The sequence below is a fragment of the Lagopus leucura genome, unplaced genomic scaffold (genome assembly GCF_019238085.1).
Source record: "Lagopus leucura isolate 7727_CA_CO unplaced genomic scaffold, USGS_WTPT01 Super-Scaffold_1, whole genome shotgun sequence".
Lineage (NCBI taxonomy): Eukaryota > Metazoa > Chordata > Aves > Galliformes > Phasianidae > Lagopus > Lagopus leucura.
The window spans coordinates 8,844,187-8,868,872 of record NW_024962250.1 but is presented as its reverse complement, the minus strand read 5'-3'; the positions used below and the strand labels follow the sequence as shown (position 1 = coordinate 8,868,872).

The following is a 24,686-nucleotide window of genomic DNA, read 5'->3' as shown; positions in this document are numbered from 1 at the left end:
GAGTTATTAATTGATCCAGTTATAACAACAAATCTTCACAAGCTAATGCACCTTTCTGATAGCAACATGAGCAATAACATCTGCATGGAGCTAGAATCCTGGAAGAACTGTAGTTCTGTTGCTCAAACTCTTGTATGACATTGTGCAATCCACTTAAGAATTTTATGGTCCAATACTCCTACGGGTAACGTGTCAGTAGAAAATTGTGGGGTGTTCTCACTGCTCATAAAAGTACTTGTGATCTTGTCTTGAAATGCTACGAAAGTTCTAAGTGTTCAAATTATGCTGCTCTGTATCTCTCAATCCAGAGTGAACTTCTTGAAAGAAGTTCCAGTTAAGCTAAGCTCAATTGTGCTTACTCTCCATTAATTACACAGGGCTACTCATGCTGCAATTCAAATGTTTCAAATCAGTATTTGAATTAGGTCTCAAAAGAGGATATTTTACTACAATCAAACCTGGCTGTTCAGAAAACAATGAGTTTCAACCCTATTATGATAATGAATTAGAATTTCAAAAAGTACTTATTGAAATCCTATTAAAAGCTGTTTTGAACTGTTCTGTATTTGTTAAGTTACCCTCCCTCATTCTGTGAAGATAAATTACAATCCATCTACTTGACAAGTCTCAAATCAGTCAGAAAACCTCTTAGCTTCAGTGTAGTGCTGAAAAGAAAAAAAAAAAAAGGAAAAGCAAAGCATAGCAATGAATTCATAACATGTTTAAAAATAAGAGAAGTAATTGAAATTAAAGCTTTTTCTGTGCTAATATCAGAGGCATTAGTCCAAGTTCCATCAGCATGAACAGCTGTATGTCATACAAAATGCATGACAATTAAGCTCTCTGGACATGTGTACTAACATATTTCATTATATAATGAACAAAATTGTGTTTTCTGTTGTTCATAAGAAGAAAAAAAAGATCCTTCTAAGATCCTCTCAATTCTTTCTTCTAAAATGAAACTTCAAGAATATCAGGTTTGTCAAGAAACATGAGCTGCACTTAGCTTCCTGCAGACTGTATTCCATTTGGCCAAAAATTCTGAGTCTTCCATGTGTGGCTGCTCTACGTGATTGGAAGTGTTTAGTTTGTTCCACACAAGAATATTTCTTTCAGCAAAGCCTTTAATGGCTTTGATATGCCTCGTTTCTGCACTCACCCAGCTGTAACTGGTACATATCCCATGGTGATTTATGGAACAAACTTATTACCATCCAACTGTGCTAATAGTGAGAAAAAAATACATCTTTCTGAAGAAGTTAAGAGGGTATATTAAGACAACTGTTGTCATCCAAGGTATTTTGCCGGCATGCTTATTCTGAAGTGGCCAGTTTTCAGTTCCAACCTAGTAAATCCAAAATCATGTGAATTAGTCCTCAGGATAGAACTTTTACTACAAATGGGAGAAAGGGGAAGGCTTGGTCTAAAACTAATCATACAGCTCAGAAATACCAAAATGCTGTCCAAGTTGTTGCAATATGCACTTATTTGGGGTTGAAACTGTTTTACAGCAGATTTGAATCACTTCAAAATAAGAACAAATCACTGAAGTAATTTGAAATCTATTTCAATACTGTTAGAAAACACAATACATTTTTCAGAGAGATAAACTATTTGCAGAGCAAGTACACTTGTGAAATCTTACATTAACAGATTTACTGTAAGCCAGAAGCACAGACAGATTGCAGTAAGACTCCTGCCCCTAAGAAACCACAGAGGATCAGTTATATAGTACATAGTTATATGTATATAGTTATATGTTATATAATTATATAGTTATAGTTATATAGTTATATGTACATAGTTGCATCAGTTATATAGCACATATATATAGTACAGAGGATTGTGTAAAATCAAGACCAGAATACCTATTAAAGTAAAACACTTTCAACTCTTAGGTACCAATCAAAGCTTTAAAACTTATTCCTAACTCAGATTAAGAATCACAGAACTTGATTTCTGAAAAATCACAGTGTTAGTCATAGCTCATTCATACTAGACAAGAAACTATTTAAACTTTTTTTTTTTCTTTTTTTCTTTTTTTTTTTTTTTTCTTAAACAAGTTTATATTTACAGGTTTATGCCAGTGAGGCAAATACTTCTATCATTCAGGTAAAAATATAACAAACCTCTGTGCAAAGACTTCTCAACTATCTCTTTTGTTGGCTTCAGAGTCAAAATTTATAGTAGCTTTTCTACTTCTTTCTTAAATAGTTTTCAAGATATTGAAAAAAAAAATACTCTTTTATTAGCCTGAGTATATTGAATTTTATCATGAGACTTGCACATGTATGCATAAATACACATACCAGACACATGACGATAATTTCTTCTGGAATGGACAGACATACTTCTGGTGCTAACGCCAAGAAGAGACAAAATAAGGCAAGGAGCACCTCTAAACAGACACCATAAGTGTAAGACATTTATAATTAACAATGTTGGTTTGGGACTTTGTTACCTTACACTGAAATCTTTGCTTGGATGTTAAAAGAATGAAGCTTTTTGGTTTTAGCGTTCACTTTTTTTCAGAACAGTATGTTGAACTTCATAACAAAAATTTTACCATATTCTATTTATCCCAACTGCTAGGGTTTATTATGTAGCCTCTATATACTAGTATTTTTCTTTTCTTTGACCTCTACATTACTATCATACCAATAGTGTCACACACAAATTAAGACAGAAGCATGCTGGCTCTCAGATTTTCTTTTGATCCTGACAAACAGCTGGAGATTATTAAACTCTTCTTTAATGCACACGATTCAAAATAATCCTAGTGAATACTCAGCACCAGCCACAGTTAACAACGAATATCTTTTGACTTTTCATTGAGTTAATAACCTGTAAGTAGGACAGTTGATTAAAGCAAATACGTATGAATGGCACTTTAAAATGGCATCTCTACTATGTGATAATGTCCTTTCTAATTAATAAATGCTTTAATTTCAAAGATAATGAGTACATTCTAACAGGAATAAAGTTTTGGTAATATATGAATTCCAGAAGTACAAAACTGTCCTTTCTTAGCTCAATCAGAAACTGAATCTCAGAAGGAAACAAAAAAAGAGTTGTTTAACACTACAGTAAATTGTCTGTTATGCTTGAGGGTTGAATACTTTGGGAAAATGAAATGTATGCCAAGTCTCAGAGAGATGGAAAAAATCCAGTAAACCTACAGGGACAGCACACGATGTTGAGCTTGCAAATTTAAGGAAAAAAAATACCGATATATCACTTTTGTGCATTTTTAACTCTAAGTACTTTCTGGTAAACAATACTTGCATTTGGTTTTGATGTTGGGCTGGGACAAATTCTGACCAGAGCTGAAGTGGAAGGAGGTGGAAGTGGAGGAGTGTGAGCTGCACCATTTGGGATCAGCAGGATAACAGAATTGTTTTCATACGTGAGTGCTATAGCATCCATTTTCTGATTTGCATGTGTCTGAAATGGTCAATATTTTCTATCATCATTAGGAACCTGAACAGATCTTGAAAATTTCAGAAATTTCAAGAGAATATGGTCAAGGAAAACAAACAGACAAGAAAAGGTATTTTTTATAATGGGGTTTTGAATAAATAAAATCACCACTTACTACAGTCCTAGTCCACAAACATCAATGTGAACAAAAAACTCACTAAAAGAAAACTGTTTGTACCGTAAAACATTAGCCCAAACACAGAATAACAACATGAATTTCCATCACTTAATAAATGAAAACAAAAAAAAAGTTCTCTTCTTGCACAGCACAATTTAAAAATAGCCTTTTAAAATACCGCTACTTTAATGAAAGAGGAAGGGACTGAACTTATATAGAACAAATATGGCCAAAAGCTGCTCCTGGCAATAGAATAAACAGTTGAATTTATATGTGCTGGAAAGACTCAACCACTTCATTCCTACTAAAGATTTGACATGCAAACCAACAATTAAAAAGATGCCTCGTGAGTAGGTAGAAAGCTTCAGGACATCAGCATGACAACTGTAGCTGACCCAGACACAAAATGGATTTACTTAAAATAAAATGTGTCACTATTTACTATATAGACAAAATTGCTCTCAACCAGTAAGTGAGGATAGTTTAGGCAACCGCATGAACAAAATAAAACACAAGAGGCTCAGTCCTGCAGTATCTTTTTGCCACCGCCTCCAAAATAAGGAGCCAATATGCAGTATCTCATATAGCACGATTCCCTACAGAATTTGGCCCACCTATAGCAGTAAATGCCCAAATTATAACCAAATTCAGTTTTAATTAAATTGCTACATCTGATATGTAGCATCCAAGGCTTGTGTTTAAAAAATTATTTCACAGAATAAAATTATTCAGAAGTAAACATTTCCTGCCAAAACAATGGGAGCTTTTGTCCTAAAATTTTCTCAAAACCCCGAAGATCAATTTAAATAAAAAAGGCAGAAAGAGGATTCAAGGAAGGAAGGAATATCTGAAAACAAATCTTGGCTTTTACTCCACTACTGCAAGGCTTTTCTGCACGTGTTTTCTCTTAAAGAATATTAAAGAAATGTCAACTGAGGGGCTTTCTGTACACAGACAGAAAACACAAGCAAAGGGAAGCGCATTATGCGGATCAACTGCACAGAACCCTCTACTGTGACATTAGGATTACTTCAGCAACATTATCCCATTCAAACCAAATAGAAGAGGGAAATAAAAAACAACAAAAACCTAGCACTGGTCCATTAATTTGGGAACATTTCTTCTCTCTTCTTGTTAAGAGGCCACAGCTCCACAGCTCCGATTACTTCTCTCCCTTCCCTCTATCCACTCTTTTCAGTTTCTTTTCCCAGTCGAACAGGAAACTGAGTGAAAGAGCAGGCTTCCCTCCAGCTCGAGCTGCTTGGCCTGTGGCAGGAGCATTTGCACCACAGCTTGAGAGAGATTGGCTGTGGGCTCTGCCAACAAGCTTCCTGCGTGCTCTTAAATCCCTTTGTGCTTTAATTCCCCCTGGGAAGGACAACAATCACGTCTTTGTTCATCTATCAGCTGTCATTTTTTCCAGTGCAAAAGCTATTTATCGTGTGCATCATAATGTACATACATTCATGCTGTTAACATACTGTAAGTCAAGCTTGGTTAAAGTATGTGGGTGGAACTGTTGTCTGTGACTTTTTCCTAGCATCTTACATGGTAAATAAACATGCTATCCATCTGGATAGAGAGTGGAAGAATGAGATAGTTCAGCCAACGAGGCTGAACAGTCACTTTGTATTTCTGCTGTTTTATCATCAAAATACACAATCATGAAAATATACCTCATTTGTTTATCAAAAAATGATTTTGTTTTGAGAGAGAAATACCTCTATGCTTTCCACATTCATCTAATTTATAGATGCTGTGACAAATTTTTTAAAGTGCTCCATCAATAAGGACACAACTCCATGCTTTTAAAAATTATATATATATATATATATATATATATATATAAATTGCTGGTGTTTTATTGTAAAGATCAACCTGAAAGATGAGATAGCCATCACAAAAGCACCACCTGCTATTTTCATCTATCTGTGCAGAACCACATTCATCACAGAACCCTCCTTTCCTGCCCAGTGGGGATTCTTATCATGCTATCACTAGATGAAAGAGTAGTCACAATCTGAACACAACAGCTGTACAATCCACAAACCAGTGTGTGAAACTCACCAATATCTGACTCAGCTTAGTTCAGATACAGTTGTGGTGATAAACATCTCTACCTAGAAAACTTATGTTTTCATTAATGAAGCCAGAAATCAAGATTTACACACTTCATTTTATGCCATACATGAATTGAATTCTGCTGTTGCATCCAGCCTTTGAATCAGCATAGGTGAATTCCTACCCGTTAAGGACTGAACGAATCCTTTCCATTTAGTTTAGTGAAATGCAAAGCAGACGCTAGGCTTGCTAACAGATATTAGTCAGAGAGACACATTGTAAATGTCCTCCCATTTTTCCCTCTACCCCCAAAAGCTAATGGTTATGAGGTATCAAGATTTAAGAGTAACTAAAGGAAAAGCACTACTTATCTTGTAGGGGTGCTTTCTGTTTCTGAACTATAACTAGGGATCAACTGACAGAAGCCTAGCTTGAGTTCCTTCCCTGCACATGCACTGTAAAATAGAATTCTTACAGGTAGTCTGTTTTTCCAAGAGCCCTGTTCCATTTATTTAGTATAGTCCTTAAAGATATAGTTAACAGGGCATATTCAAGTTCTCATGCATATCAAAGGAAAAGTCTGAAAAGCTGAGTAATTCTGGATCTCCTGTCTAGACTTCAGGAATACCTCCTGCCTACAAGCCAGCTACAGGAAGCTCCTTGTTTGACAAGAGGATGAAGGACAAGTAATTAAATCTTCCTGGATACTGTTGCAATAAATGACAATAGTGATGTTAAAATAAATAAAAAATTTTTAAAAGGTCAAACTGATGCATTAAGAACAAAATTATGCACCAACAGATGAGACACGATAAAAAAAACAAACAGGATTTTTGGTTAAGCCCGCCCTGTGCAAGGGAGTGGCTATTTCATAGCATCACTCTATTACCTAGTTCTTTAAAATTTCTGCAACTTTTAGAGGAGGAAGGAGAAATTAACAAATAGACAGATAGCCCATGCACAAGCTGCAACAAACAGCTTACTAAGCAGGTGTGCAACAGCCTTTGTTGCACTGTGTGAGCAGTGGGGGATGTGGAGGTCTGAGTGCTGTTGTGGGCGCATGTGCACCTTTGGCTGAGTTGAGAAGGATTTGCCTCCACTCTGTGCTTCTCCACTGAAACACAGTGAAAGATATTTCCTGAGTGAACTCTGGGCCAGAAAACCCAAGAAAAGAATCACAGGGAAAACTTCAGCTTTTCTAAGGGATAATGTCACAGCAGGAAGAGCAGTGAGCCCTTTACAATCCAGGCTGCTTCACTCCACCGAGACCCAGTAAACATTTTATCTATTCTATTCCCCTTGCCCAGATGTGACTTCATGTCCTCTACTTCCTTAGAAGCAGAAAAATCACGTGAATCAACTATTTAAGTGTTGTGATTAAAAAATAAAAATAATAAAAAAGCAGTTTTAATGATGTCACCTTTAAATAAGCAAAACAAACAGAGAGCTGTTCAGGTTCAAAATTAAAAAAAAAAACAAACAAAAAAAAACAAACAAAAAAACCAACAACAAAACACAAAACCAACTCTCTTTTGCAATGGAAAGAGTAAGGAGTAAGTAACAGATAATGAAGTTATAAATATCCCACATTTCTCCCACCATGGCCTGTTCTTGGCTGGGATCCCAGGTCATTAGCGGATGTCTGCAATTCCATGTGAAAGGAAAGTAAAGCAAAACAACAAAAATTACTAAGTTTTATTGTTTAAGGCAGCAGAGACAAGTATCAATTCTCAGCTGTTTCTAACAATAACAGCCCATTAATTTTTTAAGAGAGGATGGAAGATGGAAAAAAGATTGTTCCTTGATTTTATTACAAGGAGGGGAAAGAGGAGCAGTGATCCAAATTTTTCAGTAATTCAGTAAGGGCTAACCATCTACTGAAATACTTGAATACAGTGCAATGACGTTATCAAGATAATATTTCTGCCTCTCCCCTTCACCCCCTTCAGCTGGAAATGGGTATTCTCGTTTGTGCATCAGCTAATTCAAGTTGCTACTGTTGTTATTCGATCATTAGCTCTTAAAATCACTGCACTGGAAAACAAACCTTAAGTCTATAAAATGCACTTTCTTAGAAATAAGCTAGTTTCTCCACTTTCATACAACATCAGACATCATTGTGGAGAGAAATCACTGGATAGGTGAACCTTGCAAAAATAAATGCTCATGGGGCTCACCAGTACTTGGCCTCAACTGCATCTCCAATGCCAGTTTTCATGAGTACAACTACAATGGCTGGTTGAAGGAGATACAGGAGTTGTTTTAATATAGTATATCCTAAGTTTTCTCCATGTAAATAACATAAGTTAATAAAACCCTAAAACTCATAAAAGTGAAAAGCTGGAATGATCACATTTTAAATGTTACACTGAAATTGGACTCAAAGAAATATTCCCCAAAGACTTCTAAAAGCTCAAAAAACACAGCACTGAAAGTTACTTGAACACAGTTTCATTTTTAAACTATTTTCACTCTTCAAATTCACAACATAAAAAATATAATCAAATGCAGCTATTACAAATTCTCCACTTTTTAGTGGACTGCATTTAGTAGCAGCATATGTATAAATGAGCTTCGGATTTCTTGCAATAATCTTATTTCCCTTTAAATTATTGCTCCCTTATAGTAGAGATGAGAAGGTTCATAAGACATTAATTTGTGCTACACAGCAGTCACATCTAGTTTTGTCTTTCACATAAAGAAAAAAAAATGTAGATTACTGCATTTCTGATAGTTTTAGGCATTAGACTTGAGACTAAATCTGTTTTAGTCATTAGAGGGTTTTTTCTTCTCTCTTGTTGCTTGTTTCCTGGGAATAAAGGATTTCCAAATATACAAGATGACAGACTTAAAATGACATGCTTTCTGATAGGAAAGCTCGGCCACTTTTCTGAATACGTGCAGGGCATATTGCCAAAAGAACAGGTTGAGGAATGCATATCCCATCATCATCCCTACTTGCAAATCTGCAGGTTTCAGTCGAGGCACAACAGAAGAGCCAGCTATCTTCATAAAACATGGTTCACAATGGAGGGATCCGCTCCACTGTTCTCACAGGTACTGGGACAAGCAGACATGTTGCCTCCCTAGAGTAAAGCCCTTTTCAGCAATGGAACTGCCTATACATCTGCCTGGCTGCTCAGAGAGCTACACCTCTTCCTATAAAATGGACATGATGGAAAAGCATACAGACTTGTATGAAAACAGATCACTTCAATGTTTACTGAGAAGATTCAGAAGCAGCAGTCAGATCCCCAGGAAAATTTCCTGACTTTGGTTTAGCTTTTCAAAAATTGTTGCAGTGTTAAATTTTCACTTCTTTTTCCTTAAAAAACATGATCTAAAAAAAAAATATGTAGAAAGAAAGAAAGAAAGAAAAGAATGCTGGAATGCAGTCTATGATACTTGCCACAACTATTTTTCAAAGTGTTTTGAACTCATACAAGATACTTTCTAAATTTAAATGGTTTCAGTAGTTTCCGGGAGAATCCAAACAACAGGAGCCAATATAAGGTCACTTTGAGTTCAGGGAAAGGGCTCTTGGCATTTCATTCTCAGCAATATATTTACAATAAAGTTTGCCAGCACTAGTGGTTGAGGAAATTGTTAATTCCACTCTTCTGCCAGGTTAGCTGCCCCTGTGCATTTCCAGCTTGCAAGTACTGAGGGGCAGCACATTAATGGCCAAAGGTGCAATGAGCAATCACAGCTCACCTAATTAGAAACGCCACACTCAAAAGGCTGCAAGGTCTATCAGTTCCTTCTATATTTGCTCCCTTGCTGACAGAAATTACTGGATGTTTCCATTGTTTTATACAGCCTTTCTCTTACCCAAACACTTCGTATCCCAACCACCTCAAAATGGGTACAACGTATCACAAAGATCACGAACACTTCCTATTACACATCGCTAAATAGACAGAAAGCAAAAAGCAGTAAGAAAATATCTACAAAACCAATCTCCTCAGTACTTTCACAAAGCAGTAACACTGCCATATATTTTCAAATACAAAACCATGCAGATCTGGTAAAGATTAGAGAACAAACAGGCATATAAACCAGGAAATTCTTAAGTCTTAATTATAGACGCATATTTCTGTGTCATTGCAAGCCCAGTGATAATCCAAATTTTGGTGTTATGAAGACGAATAAGGACACTCTGGAAGAATGTAAAAAAAGAATTCTCCATATTACATCAAGCCACTTCCTTTGAAGATAATACTAGAGTTTCACTGTAATACATAATACTTACTAGGAATGAAAGGAAAAAAAAAATCCATAAAACTATTCAGGGCTGCACTTGATCATCTAAGTGAAATAGAATATTTTTATCCATGATGAATTAAGGTGGGGCTGATCATTTTTTTGTTTTTTTTTTTTTTTGTTTTTTATTTTAAAATGAGACAGAAGGTAGAGATTTCATCAGAAATCTCATTAGAAATTTTATTAGAGATTACCCAAGTTGAGGATGCATTAGATTTTATTTCCTTACAAATTAAAACCTTGTGTTAAGAACCACATTAAAAAGACATGAAATGGGCAAATAACTGGATGTTCAAAAGAATGACTTTAAAAGGATTGAACAACAAGACTTTCATGTATTCACATGAGGTTTTAAGTAACTCTCCATCATTCTGTATTTGCTTTCCAACATGTTGGTGCAATATTTTTATGTTGATATATAAATATAGAAAATATAGTGACGGTGTGCTGAAGTTTATGGGTGATTTTCACATAACTGTGCTAGTTCAGATGATAATTTCATGTTTATCTTTTTTCAGTACAATGATTTACAGCAGATACACAGCGTGTTTCTTGCATCCCACATCTACATTGTTTGCTCTCCTCAAAAACAATCCTAGCATCTACAAATTCTGTCTGTTTTAGGAGATAGCTGCAAGGTCTGATCAAAGCTGCACAAACAAGTAGTATTCTGTCCAAATCAGGGTATTTCACTTGTAACATGTCATTTTTACTAGTTCCTCAACTGCCTGATCAGTAAAAGCCTGACTAGAAAAGGATTGTTAAAAGTTTACCTTTCTTTCATACCATTCAGTGCATATTGTTGTTTCCTCCAGATTTCCTTTATCAAATAATTTCCCCCTCCAGCTCCTTTTGTACATTTTTAAAAAGTATCCTTAACAGAAGATAATTTAGTTCTCAGGTAATGTAACAACAGAACAGTGAATTTATGGCAAAATATTTTTAAATGTCATTAATGTGTTGCTATTCTAAGCAACATTAACCAGTTCATTATTTCCAACATGCTTAATTACTCCCAAATTGCTATCTTAAGTTCAAGTATATTGCATATGCAATCCCAACAAATTAATAATATAGGTATATACGTATTTAAAAACCAAGAGAAAAACTGTATTGGAATATAAATGGACTACGAAGTTATTAAATTGTTGTTTAGGAAGCGTAGCATAGATAATTGACAAGTCTATATCATTTTGAACTTAACAAGAATACACTTCAGCTCTTACATGGGTTATTTCTTCATGCCCATATCTCATGCTGCCTCATTAATAAAATTACACAGTAGATAATCTGTAGATACCTGCACTGCAAATGGTAAGAAAAACTAGCTGATACTCTCTCTACAGTAAGTGAAATAAGTCTGTAAAGTACAAAAAGCTTCTGGGTGGACAGTAACTGCCTTTTACATCAGAAGCAACTTACAACTTATGTCCGCTTCTGGGATGAAAAGCAGAAGAAGGGGGCTCAATTCTGCGCTCAACTATGTCAGCATCTTTTTTTGTTCTCAGAAAAGGTTATGCACATTACCTGCAAGCTGCAACCATCATGGAAATAGTTGCAAGGACTTAGCATGCAGTCTGAATTTAGTAATGTTTTCTTATGGCTAGGTCTTAAAAGAATAAAATAATTTTAAAAACATTATCTTTCCTTCAAGTGACAAATTGCCTGTGTCTTGCTTAACCTTTTAGGTCTTATTAATGTTTCTTAAATGTTTAAAAATGTATTTAAAATAGCTGCAGTTACTACCTCAAATCTGTTAATTAGGTCCTATTCTTGTTTCGTCTCTCTTTTCTGACTCCTATTCCCACTTCCCCCTAGGCAAGAGGAATGAGAAGTTCATCACTATCTGTGCAGCAAAAAAAAAACCAAAATCAAGCAGAATAGAACAATGCAGAAGGAAGATATAAAACATTATAGAAAATTTCAGGGATGTCTGACACAACATGGATGAGGTGAAGAACACGTTCCCATGCTCCGCAATGTGACAGAAGATCCATCACGAGTCAAGTGCCTGAATTAGTGGATACATATATGAAAGAAACTACAGCATATAGCAGAAGGTGAAAGAAGTAGCTTCAGCACTGCGCTATTCAGAACCAGTCCTAAGTGTACCAAAACCTCAGGACGTCACAGTGCACACACACACTGCCAGACATAACAATCAGCATCTTAAAAAAAAAAGGTTCTTGGTGCTTTGTATGCACCATTAAGCAGAGGTATTAAATAGCACGTAAAAAATTCCAGCCCCCATAACCGAATCTCAGGATCTAATCCCTCTGCTGGGAGCAGAATTCTTCACTTCCCACTACACCTGCACACACACTGTTGACTATTTCTTACCCCGCAAGGAGTGGTCAGTTGCAGTGCCAGTGTAAATGGCCACACAGTTCTGGTTGGGAATAGACGTGGCCCTGCCAGTTCCTCTGCTGTGCCCAGAAGCTATAATGAGAAGTGCTGGCTATCCCAGCCCAAACAGGAGCAGGAACTGCTTCAGTGATGCAATAATGTAGGTGATCAAGCTGTGGGGCTCAGTGAATATTCCCTGACATTCATCTGAACTGGTTAGTTTACTTGTAAAGGTGCTATGAATAAAAAATGCATCAACTCTATGTTAATAAAATGAGGAGTTAAACACGACCTTGTGATCTCGTTTGCTCTCCATCGTGACAATTACATTCAGTTGTAGAAAGCCACTTACACTGATAATAGATGGAGTAGAAAAAGGTTATATTCTGCATACTGTAGTGAGCAATACAATTATGCAAATTACATGCAGTTGAATGAGAGAGAATAAAAGTGTGCTGTACCAAGTAATATCAAGTAATAGGAATGAGGCAAAGGAGAACAACATGAGGAGCTGGAAGCAAGTTTCTACCACCCTTCAAAATTTCTGAGATTTCAGACCAAAAAATGTCTTTAAGGCAGTAACAGGTTTCTGCTGAATTGTAGTTTAAGTTAAAAACAACAAAAGCTGCTTAAGCACAGAAAGCGCTTAATAACAAAAGCTTTGCAATACAAGCAAAACATCAATGCTTCAATGACAAATTCATGTTGACTGTCCCTCTGGACTCTAACAGTGATATCACCACTATTTTTTATTTTTCTATTTCAAAGCAGCTTTTAAACAGCTCTTGGTTGTAAAAACACACACGAAAAAGGATAAAAGCAAGAAGGTCCTACATTCTGTTTAGCTACTGAAAAAGTCAGCAAAGTCAGAAACACACATTTTGATGTGGAACTTTCACTGTATCAGCAAAGAGGTTGTAAAATGCAGCAATAAAGAAAAAAATATCAGCCACTCATGAACTACTCTGGCCGTTATCTTCAGTCATTAAGAAATGCAACTAAGAGCATCAAAACAAGATAGACAGACAAGGAAAATGACTTTACAGCAGTATAACTGAGGACATCACAGCTGACATGTCTGGTGCAGGATAACCCCAGTGTCACCTTTGGAAATGGCATTACCTACACAGAGAAGGGTCCTAGAGAGGGTTCATGAGAGGGACTACAGAAGACCAAGGCCCACAGGAGGCAAGAAAAATCATGTGGGTTACAATGTCCACAGCTGAAGGTATGCTTTCTAGCACTTCAGAGAGAAACTGTAGTGACGTGTTTCTAGGGCACTACCAAAGGAATACCTCCTGATCATACTCCAAAGTGCTGAGGTCAGACTTGTTGGTCACATGGCAAAGCAAGTCCAGCAGTCTACGTCTTGGACAGCTCTGAAATGATGCGGCTACTTCAAAAGACTGGGAATCATTGCTCAGCTGGGTAATAATTTTTCCTTGGTCTTTGGCTTTTCAACTCCATTAGGAGACCTCATTCCTTCACAAATAGACTAACACAGTATTATCCATGAAGCTTTCAACATCTTGGTTCTAGCCCTCCCTCAGAATTATCTATTTCTAAGTATATCAGCAGTTACTCAAATCCATTTGCTGCTACCAGAACAGAACACTTAACATAAACTAACACAAGATAAGATGTCTCTTCAAAGCAAATGCTGTTAGCACTTACACTCAGTTTTCCTGACAGACACTAGATATACAGAGTGCACCCTTTCCAACCAGCAAGCAGAATAATTCACTAAACAATAATGGAAAGATCAGTAAGAACACACAATCTCAGAAAAAAGTAGTAAGTTCTTGGCATTGCCAGTTGTCATTCATCTTGCAGTGAACCCATCAGTTTTTCTCTAACCATTGTGATTTCCAGAAGTCTTGCATGTGAACGCAAAAGCCTTCTGAATTCACTTGCTAGCACATGGTGATGTGGAAGGATTTTTATTTTCTAAAAACAAACAGCAACAAAAAACAACAACAGAAAAACCATCATACTGATTTTTTTTTTTTTTAATTATTATTTAATCTGTTATAGAGATAAGCTGTTGGCTGGTTGTTCTTCCTTACTTGGAGATGAACATTCACAATTTCAATTCTCTTGTGTTTAAGTGCCTGCCGCAGTTTTTCTTCCATGCATGAAAAAATTACATTTCTGCTGTTTCTATTCCGAAATGAAGAGCAGTGTTTTTTCAGCAATCTGTTAGTAATGTTGCGTGAATGACTTCACAGTTAGATTAGTCCTTTGGCAACCAAAGCCACGGGAAAATTAGCAGAGCTTTAACCAAATCTCTAAGAACAAACTGGTCTGAGGGTTGTGTAAGCACCGGATTGGAGGGCTGATAGACTTTTAGAGGTTTTTACTGGGACAGGTTTGGGAGCTTTTTGTTTTTAACAAGCAGCTGGCTTATGAAAGATTTTATTGGGCAGGCTTAAGCTAGCACTGAATAGCGAGATACATTTATGCAGCAGCTGTGATCGTGATCAACACAGCCATTTTGTTTACTCCTGAAAATGTGCCACATTTCTGACATGTTCCAGCCAGGAGATTGGACTTGCAAGCATAAATAGCTAACGCTTGAAAAATTAAATGATGTGGTGCCTGTAAACAATCCTGTATGACTGTTTATTAAAGTGTTGGGTATGAATAGCAACTGTTCCATTATAATAAAAACCAGCCTTTTCCTTTCTCTCTTTTTTGTTTTTTAATTTGTGTTTGCTCTGTTTGTCTTTGCTAGGGGTTAATTTTTATACTTCCCGATTAATTAAGATATGCCTCAGAGAGATAAGTGTGCCTCCTTGAAGACAAACCAAACAAATCATCCTTTTGGCTGGATCTGAGCACCTGCACGTTGACTCCCAATTCAGCTTTGTTTTTAATCAGCAGAAAGTATGCCCTTGAGAGCTCACTCGTGAAAAGCAAATTAACATCGCTGTTCAGTTGTGCTTTTTCTGCTAAAACAAATTTTCTTAGTAATGTTCCCAAATTGCATAAGAATTAAAATGAATAAAAGTAATTCAGTGTAGAAACATTAACTACAGCCTTAAAACATAAAAAAGTCAAAATTCTGAATGCTAGTTTAGATTTCCTTCTCCCCAGATTCACATACTATTCTGAATAAATTCTCACTGTTTGAAAGCATAACCTCTGTGTTTTAAAGTCAGGACACTGTTAGCTGAAGCATGGATGATTATGTTTCAGTACCTTAGGCTGAGGAATATATTTTGAAGTACATCTTGCCAGGCTATATCACTGTCATGTGAAATAGCTGCAGAATAATGTTTAGGAATGGACCATCTGAACTGGCCCTTCCTTAAATAGATTATTTTCCCATGGTGCTGAATCACAACTGAAATTACAGCTATTAACTTTAATGTTAACACCTGCTCTAATGTTATTCCAAGTGTTTTCCATTCTGGACTTTGAGACATGCCTCTCTTTCACACACACAACACATCTTTGTATTCCTGAGCTGCATCATCAATACTGTGTGTGTTAAAGTGCTCCTGGTGGATTTTCTTGGAGAGAAGAGGCAGCCTAGCCTAAGAAGTACGTGCCCCATCCTATGTGACAGATCAACATAAAAACCTTTCAGGTCTGAAAAACACATCTCAGGGACTGCAAAGAGAAACATCACATCTATATAGAAAGAAAAAATCCTTTATAAATAACAATATGCTGACAAGCAACTTCAGATAGCTTGCAGGTCATCAGTACAAAGTTTTTGCCTTCATTTGCAAGACACGTAGAAATCACAGTGAATATGGAAGAACTGCCAGCTGCGGTGGTGCAAGATGCACAGCACCTGGTAACACAAAGAATTTACTATTCTTTTTCTAGGCTGCTGAATATAGTTACTGTTCCTTCTGATATTGTTTGGTGAATTATATAGCTTGCCTATTGCAAATGAAGTGCACCATGTATTCCATGCCTATAAGGAAAAATGAGTGAGTGGGTGTAAGTACTAACACATCTAACATCTGGGTGAAGTTGAATTTCATTGTTTGAAACAGGTTGGTTTTGTTTGTTTTTGTGGTGTTTTTTTTTTTTTAAATACTGAGTATTTCCCTCTCCTTTCAAATACAGCTGTATTAAAATATAGCTGCATATGCATGCCCATGCAACATAGTTACTTCTTGCAATTAACTGAATGCCTTATTTATTTAAATCTAAATAGGTAACGTATATGAAAGACAAAAAAAAAAAATCAATGTTATCTGTGGTAAATTGAAAATCCATTCAATTTTTGTCTTCCAGTAATGCCTGCCTTGAAGTTTACGAATATCAGCTATGAATACCACATCAGTTTTCTTCAGAGCAAAGAATTCCTAGTCATAGCAAGGAAGAATGACTTCATTTGATCATGAACTGAACAGAGCAGCTATGCTGCTCGTTGAAGATACATAATAACCTGCACTGACAGTGGTTTCTCTGCCTTCATCACAATCACAAAAAGCCATTTTCTTACAGTACATTCTCCTTTCCACTTCTATCTCATTCTGGGTTGGAGAAAAAAAAAGTTGCAGATGGAATGTTTACTGCTTTTCAAATAATTCATATGAAAATGCCTCTTACACCCACTGCTGCCTCCACCTCACCCCAGCATTACAAGTAGGAAGGGGGATGGGGGAAAAGATGAAAAGAGAACAAATTGAAGGATTACAGAAATATAAAAGTCAGCACTTAATTCTAAAGAATTTTAATGTAATAAAGCGCATATACCAGGGAACAGATGTGCAACTAACAACTGGAATATCACAAGGAACACATGGAGGCATGGAAATGCCACAGACTCATCTGAAAACGGAAAGGCTCCTCAATCTGAGTTCTTGCATTACACAAACTACCAAGCTGCAAGTACAGTCAGTGTATCTCATCAAGATCTGGAAAGTATGTTGTAATGTTTTGGTTCCAAACAATGCTCTTGTACAACCTTTTAAAGCTTTTTCAACTAACAGGGAAAAACCAAACATTCCTGCCTCCTCCCATTCTTAACAAGCCAAGAAACAGAGTGCTGCACTGAGGATGCTGCATATTAAAACAAACATATCAGTTTCATCTTCTGGTTGCTTTTCAGTTACATTCTGACAAAGTTAAGAAAATCATTTGCCCTTTCACCCCTTTCTACAGCTACATTCCTTAGCTGAAACCAGTATTAAGAAAAAAAGAAAACGCAGCCACACACAAATACAATGGGAAGCCAAATGTGAAAACAATTATGACACTTTAAATACAAATAAGAAATGGAAAAATCCGTCTTCACACATCATGTGTGTTCAGTTAGAGAAGCTGCCCTTAGCAGCCTCCATTTCTGTACTTACAGCACAGATTAAAACCCAATCTTCCTAATGAAAATATAATTATAATGAAAATATTTGTAAACAGTGATAGAAATCATCGCACAGTGAAACCAAAGATATGTCTGGTTGGGAGTTCTTCCTAGCATACATGTGCATTGGACAGGCAAGCAGAGAAATCCCCTATTACTTGATACATCAAGTTCAGAAATAAACAACACAAAAGTGAATGATTTACTCTTTTCAGCTTACAACTATATCAGTAATTCACAGTTATAACAGTAAGCCACTGCTTACAAGAGGCGAGGGGGAGAAAACAAGGTCAAGAACTTTGGAGCATTTTTTTTTTTTTGCAATATGACTTTTTTTTTTTTAACTCCGTCTTTTTTTTTTAATACCATCACTGCTTTTTCCTCAGTAACTGTATGAGGGCTGTTCCAAAAGTCATGCCTCCTATTTTTTTATGTTGGCCCATCATGTCAGAGACAGATGTTGGTGGTACAGCAGTAGGGGTTGAACCTTCCCCCCAATATCCCATCACATTTTGTTGCCATGCAACAGATGACAACAGAGGGGCAGTCTCATAAAATGGCATCTGTAATGAAGTGTGCAAGAAGCAAAGGTATGCCATTGAATTCCTTGTATTATAAATCTCTGTTTAGTTGGTAACTAAGGCACACAACTTAAACTTCAGATCTATGAAAAGTGTTCCCAGTCAGAGATTTGGATCCCACTGAAATCCAAGCAAGGCAGGCACTTAAACACTTTTCTGGATTTGACCATCACTACCAGTCATGCTCTATTAGTCATGCAAAGTATTCCTCTTATCAAAAGGAACAGATTACTACATGAATTATCTATGGCAACTGCTGTGTGTAAATACCTGCTTTTACATCCTGTTGCTCGGTCTGCCCACCACAATTACTGCAGATACACAATAACCGGATGGGTAGGATGGCTGGAGGGAAGCCGAGAACTGAAGTTATAACAACCAACCACAAGAATATTCAATGCTTGTATGGGTTTCTGTAGTTGTGCACGAATATTCTCAAGATTTTGTTTAAGTCTTTGCACTATTAAGTTCAGATGAGTATACATTTAGATGTTCATTTGTGGGATAACTACAGAGGTTTCAAAGCACCTACATACTCTGATATTCAGCCACCACACTGAATCAGCAAGTCTGAATCTGCCTATTAGGTTGAAAATTATAATCCTAATCAAATATCACTACAATATCAAATATAACTACAATATTATTATTAAACAGTATTCCTTTCTTACAGGCTTGCAGCACTTTTTATTGCTAAATAGAAGTATGTCATGAATCACTACTAAAGGATAATCCCATAATTACACAATTGCCTGAGAAATGAATTTCCTTTGGAAAGCAATTCTAAACTTCCCGAAGACACCTGTGGAAGAAGTGGGAAGGAAGAAAAACTCTTACAGATATCTTCTCCATTAAAGTGGGTTTGTACAGTGCCACATTCACCTTCCAAAAAAGCTCAGTACTGGAATGCAGCGAGACACTGTGAAACAGCACTTCACCAGATGCAAACAGAGAAGCCCAGGTGCAGACATCCACCACCTTTCCATTGTGAAACCAAACTAGTTCTTATGGCATAAAGGCAAAGAGAAAAAGGAACAGTTCATCTCAAAAAGGCAGAAGAAGGAACACAGACAGAAATATTATAGCTTCTCAGCTCTTTTCATATTTACTTGCTGTTGAAGGGAGAATAAAGGAAACAATGACCAAAAAAGCCAACACCTGCACAGTGAAGGTTTGGAGTAACTATTCCATGGTTAATAACCACAGAAAATGAATGTAATACATTGCAGAAGTAAGATCAGAAAAAACCACGCATGACCTTTTGCACTCATGCTTAAAATCTTTCAGTTTTCTTTTGCTTCTTATTCCATTCAACACTCTGTTCCTGTGCTCAGTTTATTCTTACACCTTCCTGTCCTTTCGCTGCTTCCACACAACTTTACGACACTGTATCCCAAGCATCAGATTTACCCTACTGTGCACTGAAGGATTTAGCACATCATTAGAAGCATAGTAGATTCATATTTCTCTCCTAACTGTGGTGAAACAAGGAAAACAGACCCCTGACTCATGTCTGGTTTCTCAAACATTTTGAATGAGAGTACAGTTTTCAAAGATGTCCACTTGCACCTGAAATCTCCTGAAAACAACTACTATTCAATAGGTTGTCTCTACAACATCACTGTTGATGTTTGAGAAATAGATACCTTTTCAGTAATCAAAAACAGATTTCTTTTTATTTTAAAATAAATAAGTCTTTTCTCTTTTCAGATATGAGAAGGCTTACCATCTTTATGTAATACTACTCAGGAAAACATGCATATCATCTAAAGTAAGAATTACTTTTAAAATTCAGTCTCAAAGAAACACATAGACAATAACATTTCCTAAAAATAATTTGTATTTATGACTCTGGTTTAACTTGTTGAAGTGAAAAGGACTGCCAGTTGCAGAGTCGCTAAAAAAAGATTAAAAACAAAGGCATACAGTCTGTCACATGGGCATTACTAATTCATTTAGGTTCCTGTTCATTCCACTGTATTACAAGGTCCGCTCTCCCCAAACTACACTGGAAAATTAACTTTATTCCCCTCCTCCTAATCAAGTAAAGAAACATTAATATGAACACATTAGAAGAAATAAAATGGACAACACGTATCTACATTTTGGCAAACATAAGTGGAACACAGGCAGTAGAGAAAGCTTTATTTTTTTAATATGGATTTGAACATCTTGTCACAGCATTTGAAAACACTTACAGATGTGACTGAAATCTGGCTTAACTGTGTAAAGTATATGATCAAAACATACAGGGAATAAAATACAGTTTGTGTGGTCATATTCAGAAATGCAAGAAACCAGAATCCGAAATCAATAACGTTAACATTCAGATGAAACTAGAAGCAATCAGACAAGCAGACTTGTATCTTTAAAAATCATATTTTCAACTATGATTTGCAGCCCATCTACTGCAGTTGTTACAGACTGTGACAATAAAACAAATGAACTGCCACAACTTTATTTTTATACGTCAGTCCAGAGGACAAGAAAAGGACACTTCAATATCAGACAGTTCTCTACAAAAATGAACCTGAAGGCACATACTTCAACCTGGTTTTCATCCTCAACTGATACACCAACCCCGTATGATAACAGTTGGCAGGGTATCCTCAAGGAAAAACTAATCCAAGGTTAGCTCATGAAAGAAAGCTTTTATCGGATGAAAACATTACTGAATCTCCTTTGGCTGCCATTGCTGTAAGGAAGCTTAGAAACTTTGAACTCAGCATTGAAGCACTGATGCAAAATATGGAATTAACACAATAAGTTTCATTCATGTAGTGTAAGAGGGCAAGATAAATGCAGAAAAGCACAGTAAGATTGCAGTACTCCATCAGTCCTTTTCTAAATGACATTATGGCATCCTAAATTCACCAAGACAACTTTAGATAAACAGCCAAGAAACTCACTTGTGACTCTAGGCCTTCCTCAAAGCAACAGTCTATCTTCAAACACTTTGTAACACACAAAATAGGTCTGTCCAAGGATCAGTAACTCAACAGTTACATGAGGCAGCGCTGGATATCCTTTTGGCCAGCAGCAGGTGCATTCAACAACTATGTCACAAATAAGACAACTACTGCTCATTTGCTTAATTTTCTATGGCCAGTGAATTTGTATTTCCCCTTCAGCATTTTTATTAGATAAAAGTGTGTTGTATGACAACACAAAGCTTTTTAAATACCTGCTTATTCAATTTTACATCCTTTCTGAGTTGCATTTGTATTTTATAACAACAAAAATTCCACTTTCTATCCAATATTTGTTTCCCACTCAGCAGTTGTGATCTCTTTTTGTACTGAGTGGAGAGAAAACTGACTTGACAGATTGTATTTATCAACATCCCATTTGCTAAATCATTCCAGCTAGAAACATAGCTGTATTGTCAAGAGCTTTAAGTGGCAACACTTATATTATGAGAGAAACTTACAAAGACAACAACATCCAAACATGCAAGTAAGAAAACGTTTGGGGAGGGTGGAGGGGGGGGGGGGCCCAAATACGGAAACAACAACAAAAAACAGTTCAACACTTAAAGATTTGTCATTTGTAATCCCTAAAGTGGAAGTTTATCTTCTACTGTGTACTTTAGAGAGAAGATTTCCTTTTTTAAACACTACATGCACACTTCCTGAATTCCTAAAATCTCTTCCACACTACAGCACCAAGCAGGAAATCTGGCAAAGTTAGGAATTTGTCTGATCATTCTGATAACTACCAAATCTGATAGTTTTTCCAAATACTCTATTGAAACAGTCCTGTGTTCATTGTCACCAGAAATAAGAAATTCACAGAACTAGTTCAGTCTTTAGTGATACTTTCTGTGAAAAGCTGAAGGAAAAACAACAAAATTACATAGTTTAGAATATTGGGAACAACTGTACTGACAAGAAAAGGAAAGAAGAAACAATTCTGAAGACAGAAGGGCTGCAAAATCTCACTGTAATGCTGACATATATTTCCCTGTATGCGTATCATTTATCTTTAAACAGCTTTACCATGCATGACGCTTATAGTAGATTCAATAACACAGCATTTTTTTAAAAAACAAACAAGCAAATCTTAACATATCTCAATACTGAAATCTTAATCTATCAAGCCCCACTCAGTTATAGAATTCCTAATGGTTGAGCAAGAAAAGGTGCTCAAAACAACACACTACAAATAAAATTTAATACCATGGTTTAAATACGTGATTACTTAATTCAAATCACTTTGAAGCTTTTCTTTTAATTTTATAGCTTTCTTATACTAGAATCTGATCCCTGTGCAACTGAGCTAGCATCCTAAGGTCATCACAATAAATGATTTTTATCAAAGCTGGCATCTAATGAAAGTAAAAATTTGTTTACAAACAAGGGTATTGCAGATTATGTACTATAGCATTACAACCAATGTAAGGAAAAGATGGGGGTAGATAGACAAAATTTTCTTATCTAGATTCATAATCTCGTTCTGTAGATATGAATAGGAAAGGACAAAACAGAGTGGAAACAAACACGGAGAATAGCATTACTTACCATTTCCTGAGATGCATACTTTGGATCTTCGGGATCAACTGACCAGTAGCAGTAGTCAAAGCTGAAGGCCACAGTCTTTTCTCTTGAGTCCCAAGTGCCATCAAGCCTACTGTCAACCTGACAACAGAAGGAAAAAAGTCAGACTTCACTCCAAAGCAGAATAAAAAGCAAGCGTTTTAGAACTAACAGGAATTTTACCTAGGATCTACATTGTGGAAAAGGAACAACAGTTAATTCTTTTTGTTCATTTTCCTTTGATTCACAGAGCAAGGAGGCAGGGCTGTCCATGACAAACCTGCTGAGAAATTTTTGCTGAAGGGTATGTTTTCTATAAATTAGGTTCTTCATCTTAAATACAATTGACAATTGTGAGTCTCCACAACATCTGTATAAAGAGAAGCCGTATAATCCTTTTTATACTTCTCAGTGAAACTGATAAATGATACAGAACTGCATCACAGAAATGAGACACAAGCAGCGCTAAACAAAACGCATTTTCTCACTCTATTTAAAAATCCAAGTCTATCCTCCCTTTTCCCCTTTGTCATGTTGACAAGCTAATAGATCTTTTGCTGTGACTGCATGCTACAAATGCAGCCAGTCAATTAATCAATAACTTTATCATAACCTTAGCATGTGCAATAATATAAGTAGAAAATTCATTATTCATATCTAAACAAAATTCTTCACTGATGTCACCACAAATCAGGGACTGACTATACTGTCTGTCAGATTACTGAATAAATGGCATGAAATGCTGAAGACTAACATCAACTGTAAATCTACAAGGAAAATGAATCTATAGGCTCATCTGAGGGTTTTGTGGTGTTTTTTGTTGTTGTTCTTGTTTCTTTAAGCCAAGAAACAGCAAAATAAAGTGTTAGAAGTAATGTCCAGTTATCTTTGATTTGACAGGTTATGCGTATTTAAAATCTCACTTGGCTGTACTTGATTCAACATAATACCTTTAGAATCAAAATTTCCTTCACACCTTAATGAGCCAGCTGATCATTCTCACCATGCTTTGATTCAGAGATCTTTTTATTAAGTAATCTTTTATTTACTTAAATTTTCTACAGCAACAGAAAGACAGGAATACCACAAGCTATCACAACTTTAAAAATGAAAAGTAAAAGAACCAAACAAAAAACCCCAAATCCCTTCACCTCAAGATGTACTCCTGCCTGACAGAAGAAAATCTGTACCTTGTAAACCTTGGCATCCTTTCTAATTTTCAAGGTTTTCTGTAAACCTTGGCATCCTTTCTAATTTTCAAGGTTTTCTTTAGTTTTTAACTACAAAGTAAATGCACTTCACATGCAATGCAAACATTAGTGTATAAATACTAGTTTGTGCACTGCAGTAAGCAGTCTAAATTTAGTTCATGCATTAAAAAAAACTCACCAATTATGAAACATCAGGAGAGAAAAAATTCACAAGTCAGCTCTTGCACCCCAAACAACCCAGCTACGGAGCCTGCTTTGACTTCCCAGTGCCCCACAGAAGCCACAGATACTCTTTTAAGAACTAGAATTTAAAGTTTGTTGTGTCACACAGCTCAGCTGGACCCACTTACCCAGCTGTGGACCTCCACCTGCCTGCAGTCAGTCCCAGCTGGTGGGGGTGGGGATGCTGCAGCATCGCCACGGTAACCAAAGCCCTCCCCAAGAAAATTAGATTGCAGCTGGAAAGCAACTGCCTCTTGGAGAGCTTTATTACACGTTCAAAGAATTGGGAAAAATTATTCAAGGGAATAGTGAATTTTGGGCTCTGTAAATACAGCCTTGCAAAGTCATTCACACCTGACCAGGAGGGAGATCACTGCAAGCTACTTTTAGTCCTATTTTCAGGAGATGTGTTGTCTTACCAATGGTAACTCACAGCCAGAACAATGGCACTTCTGCTGACTGAACTAAGCAAACCCTGGAAACATCAGCATATCAACACCAGTTCCAGTAAAGAAATGCAATACAAAGATAATTTGCAACAAT

The 24,686-nt window shown here is 36.4% G+C and overlaps 1 protein-coding gene across 1 annotated transcript in view; it reads right to left on the bottom strand.

The window, feature by feature from the left end:
• Positions 1-24,686, bottom strand: part of STARD9 (StAR related lipid transfer domain containing 9) — a 98,103-nt gene that overhangs the window by 62,279 nt on the left and 11,138 nt on the right. Inside the window, exon 3 of the mRNA XM_042863489.1 lies at positions 22,696-22,812. Within this exon, the coding sequence (XP_042719423.1) occupies positions 22,696-22,812 (117 nt within the window). The remainder of the gene's footprint in view (positions 1-22,695; positions 22,813-24,686) is intronic.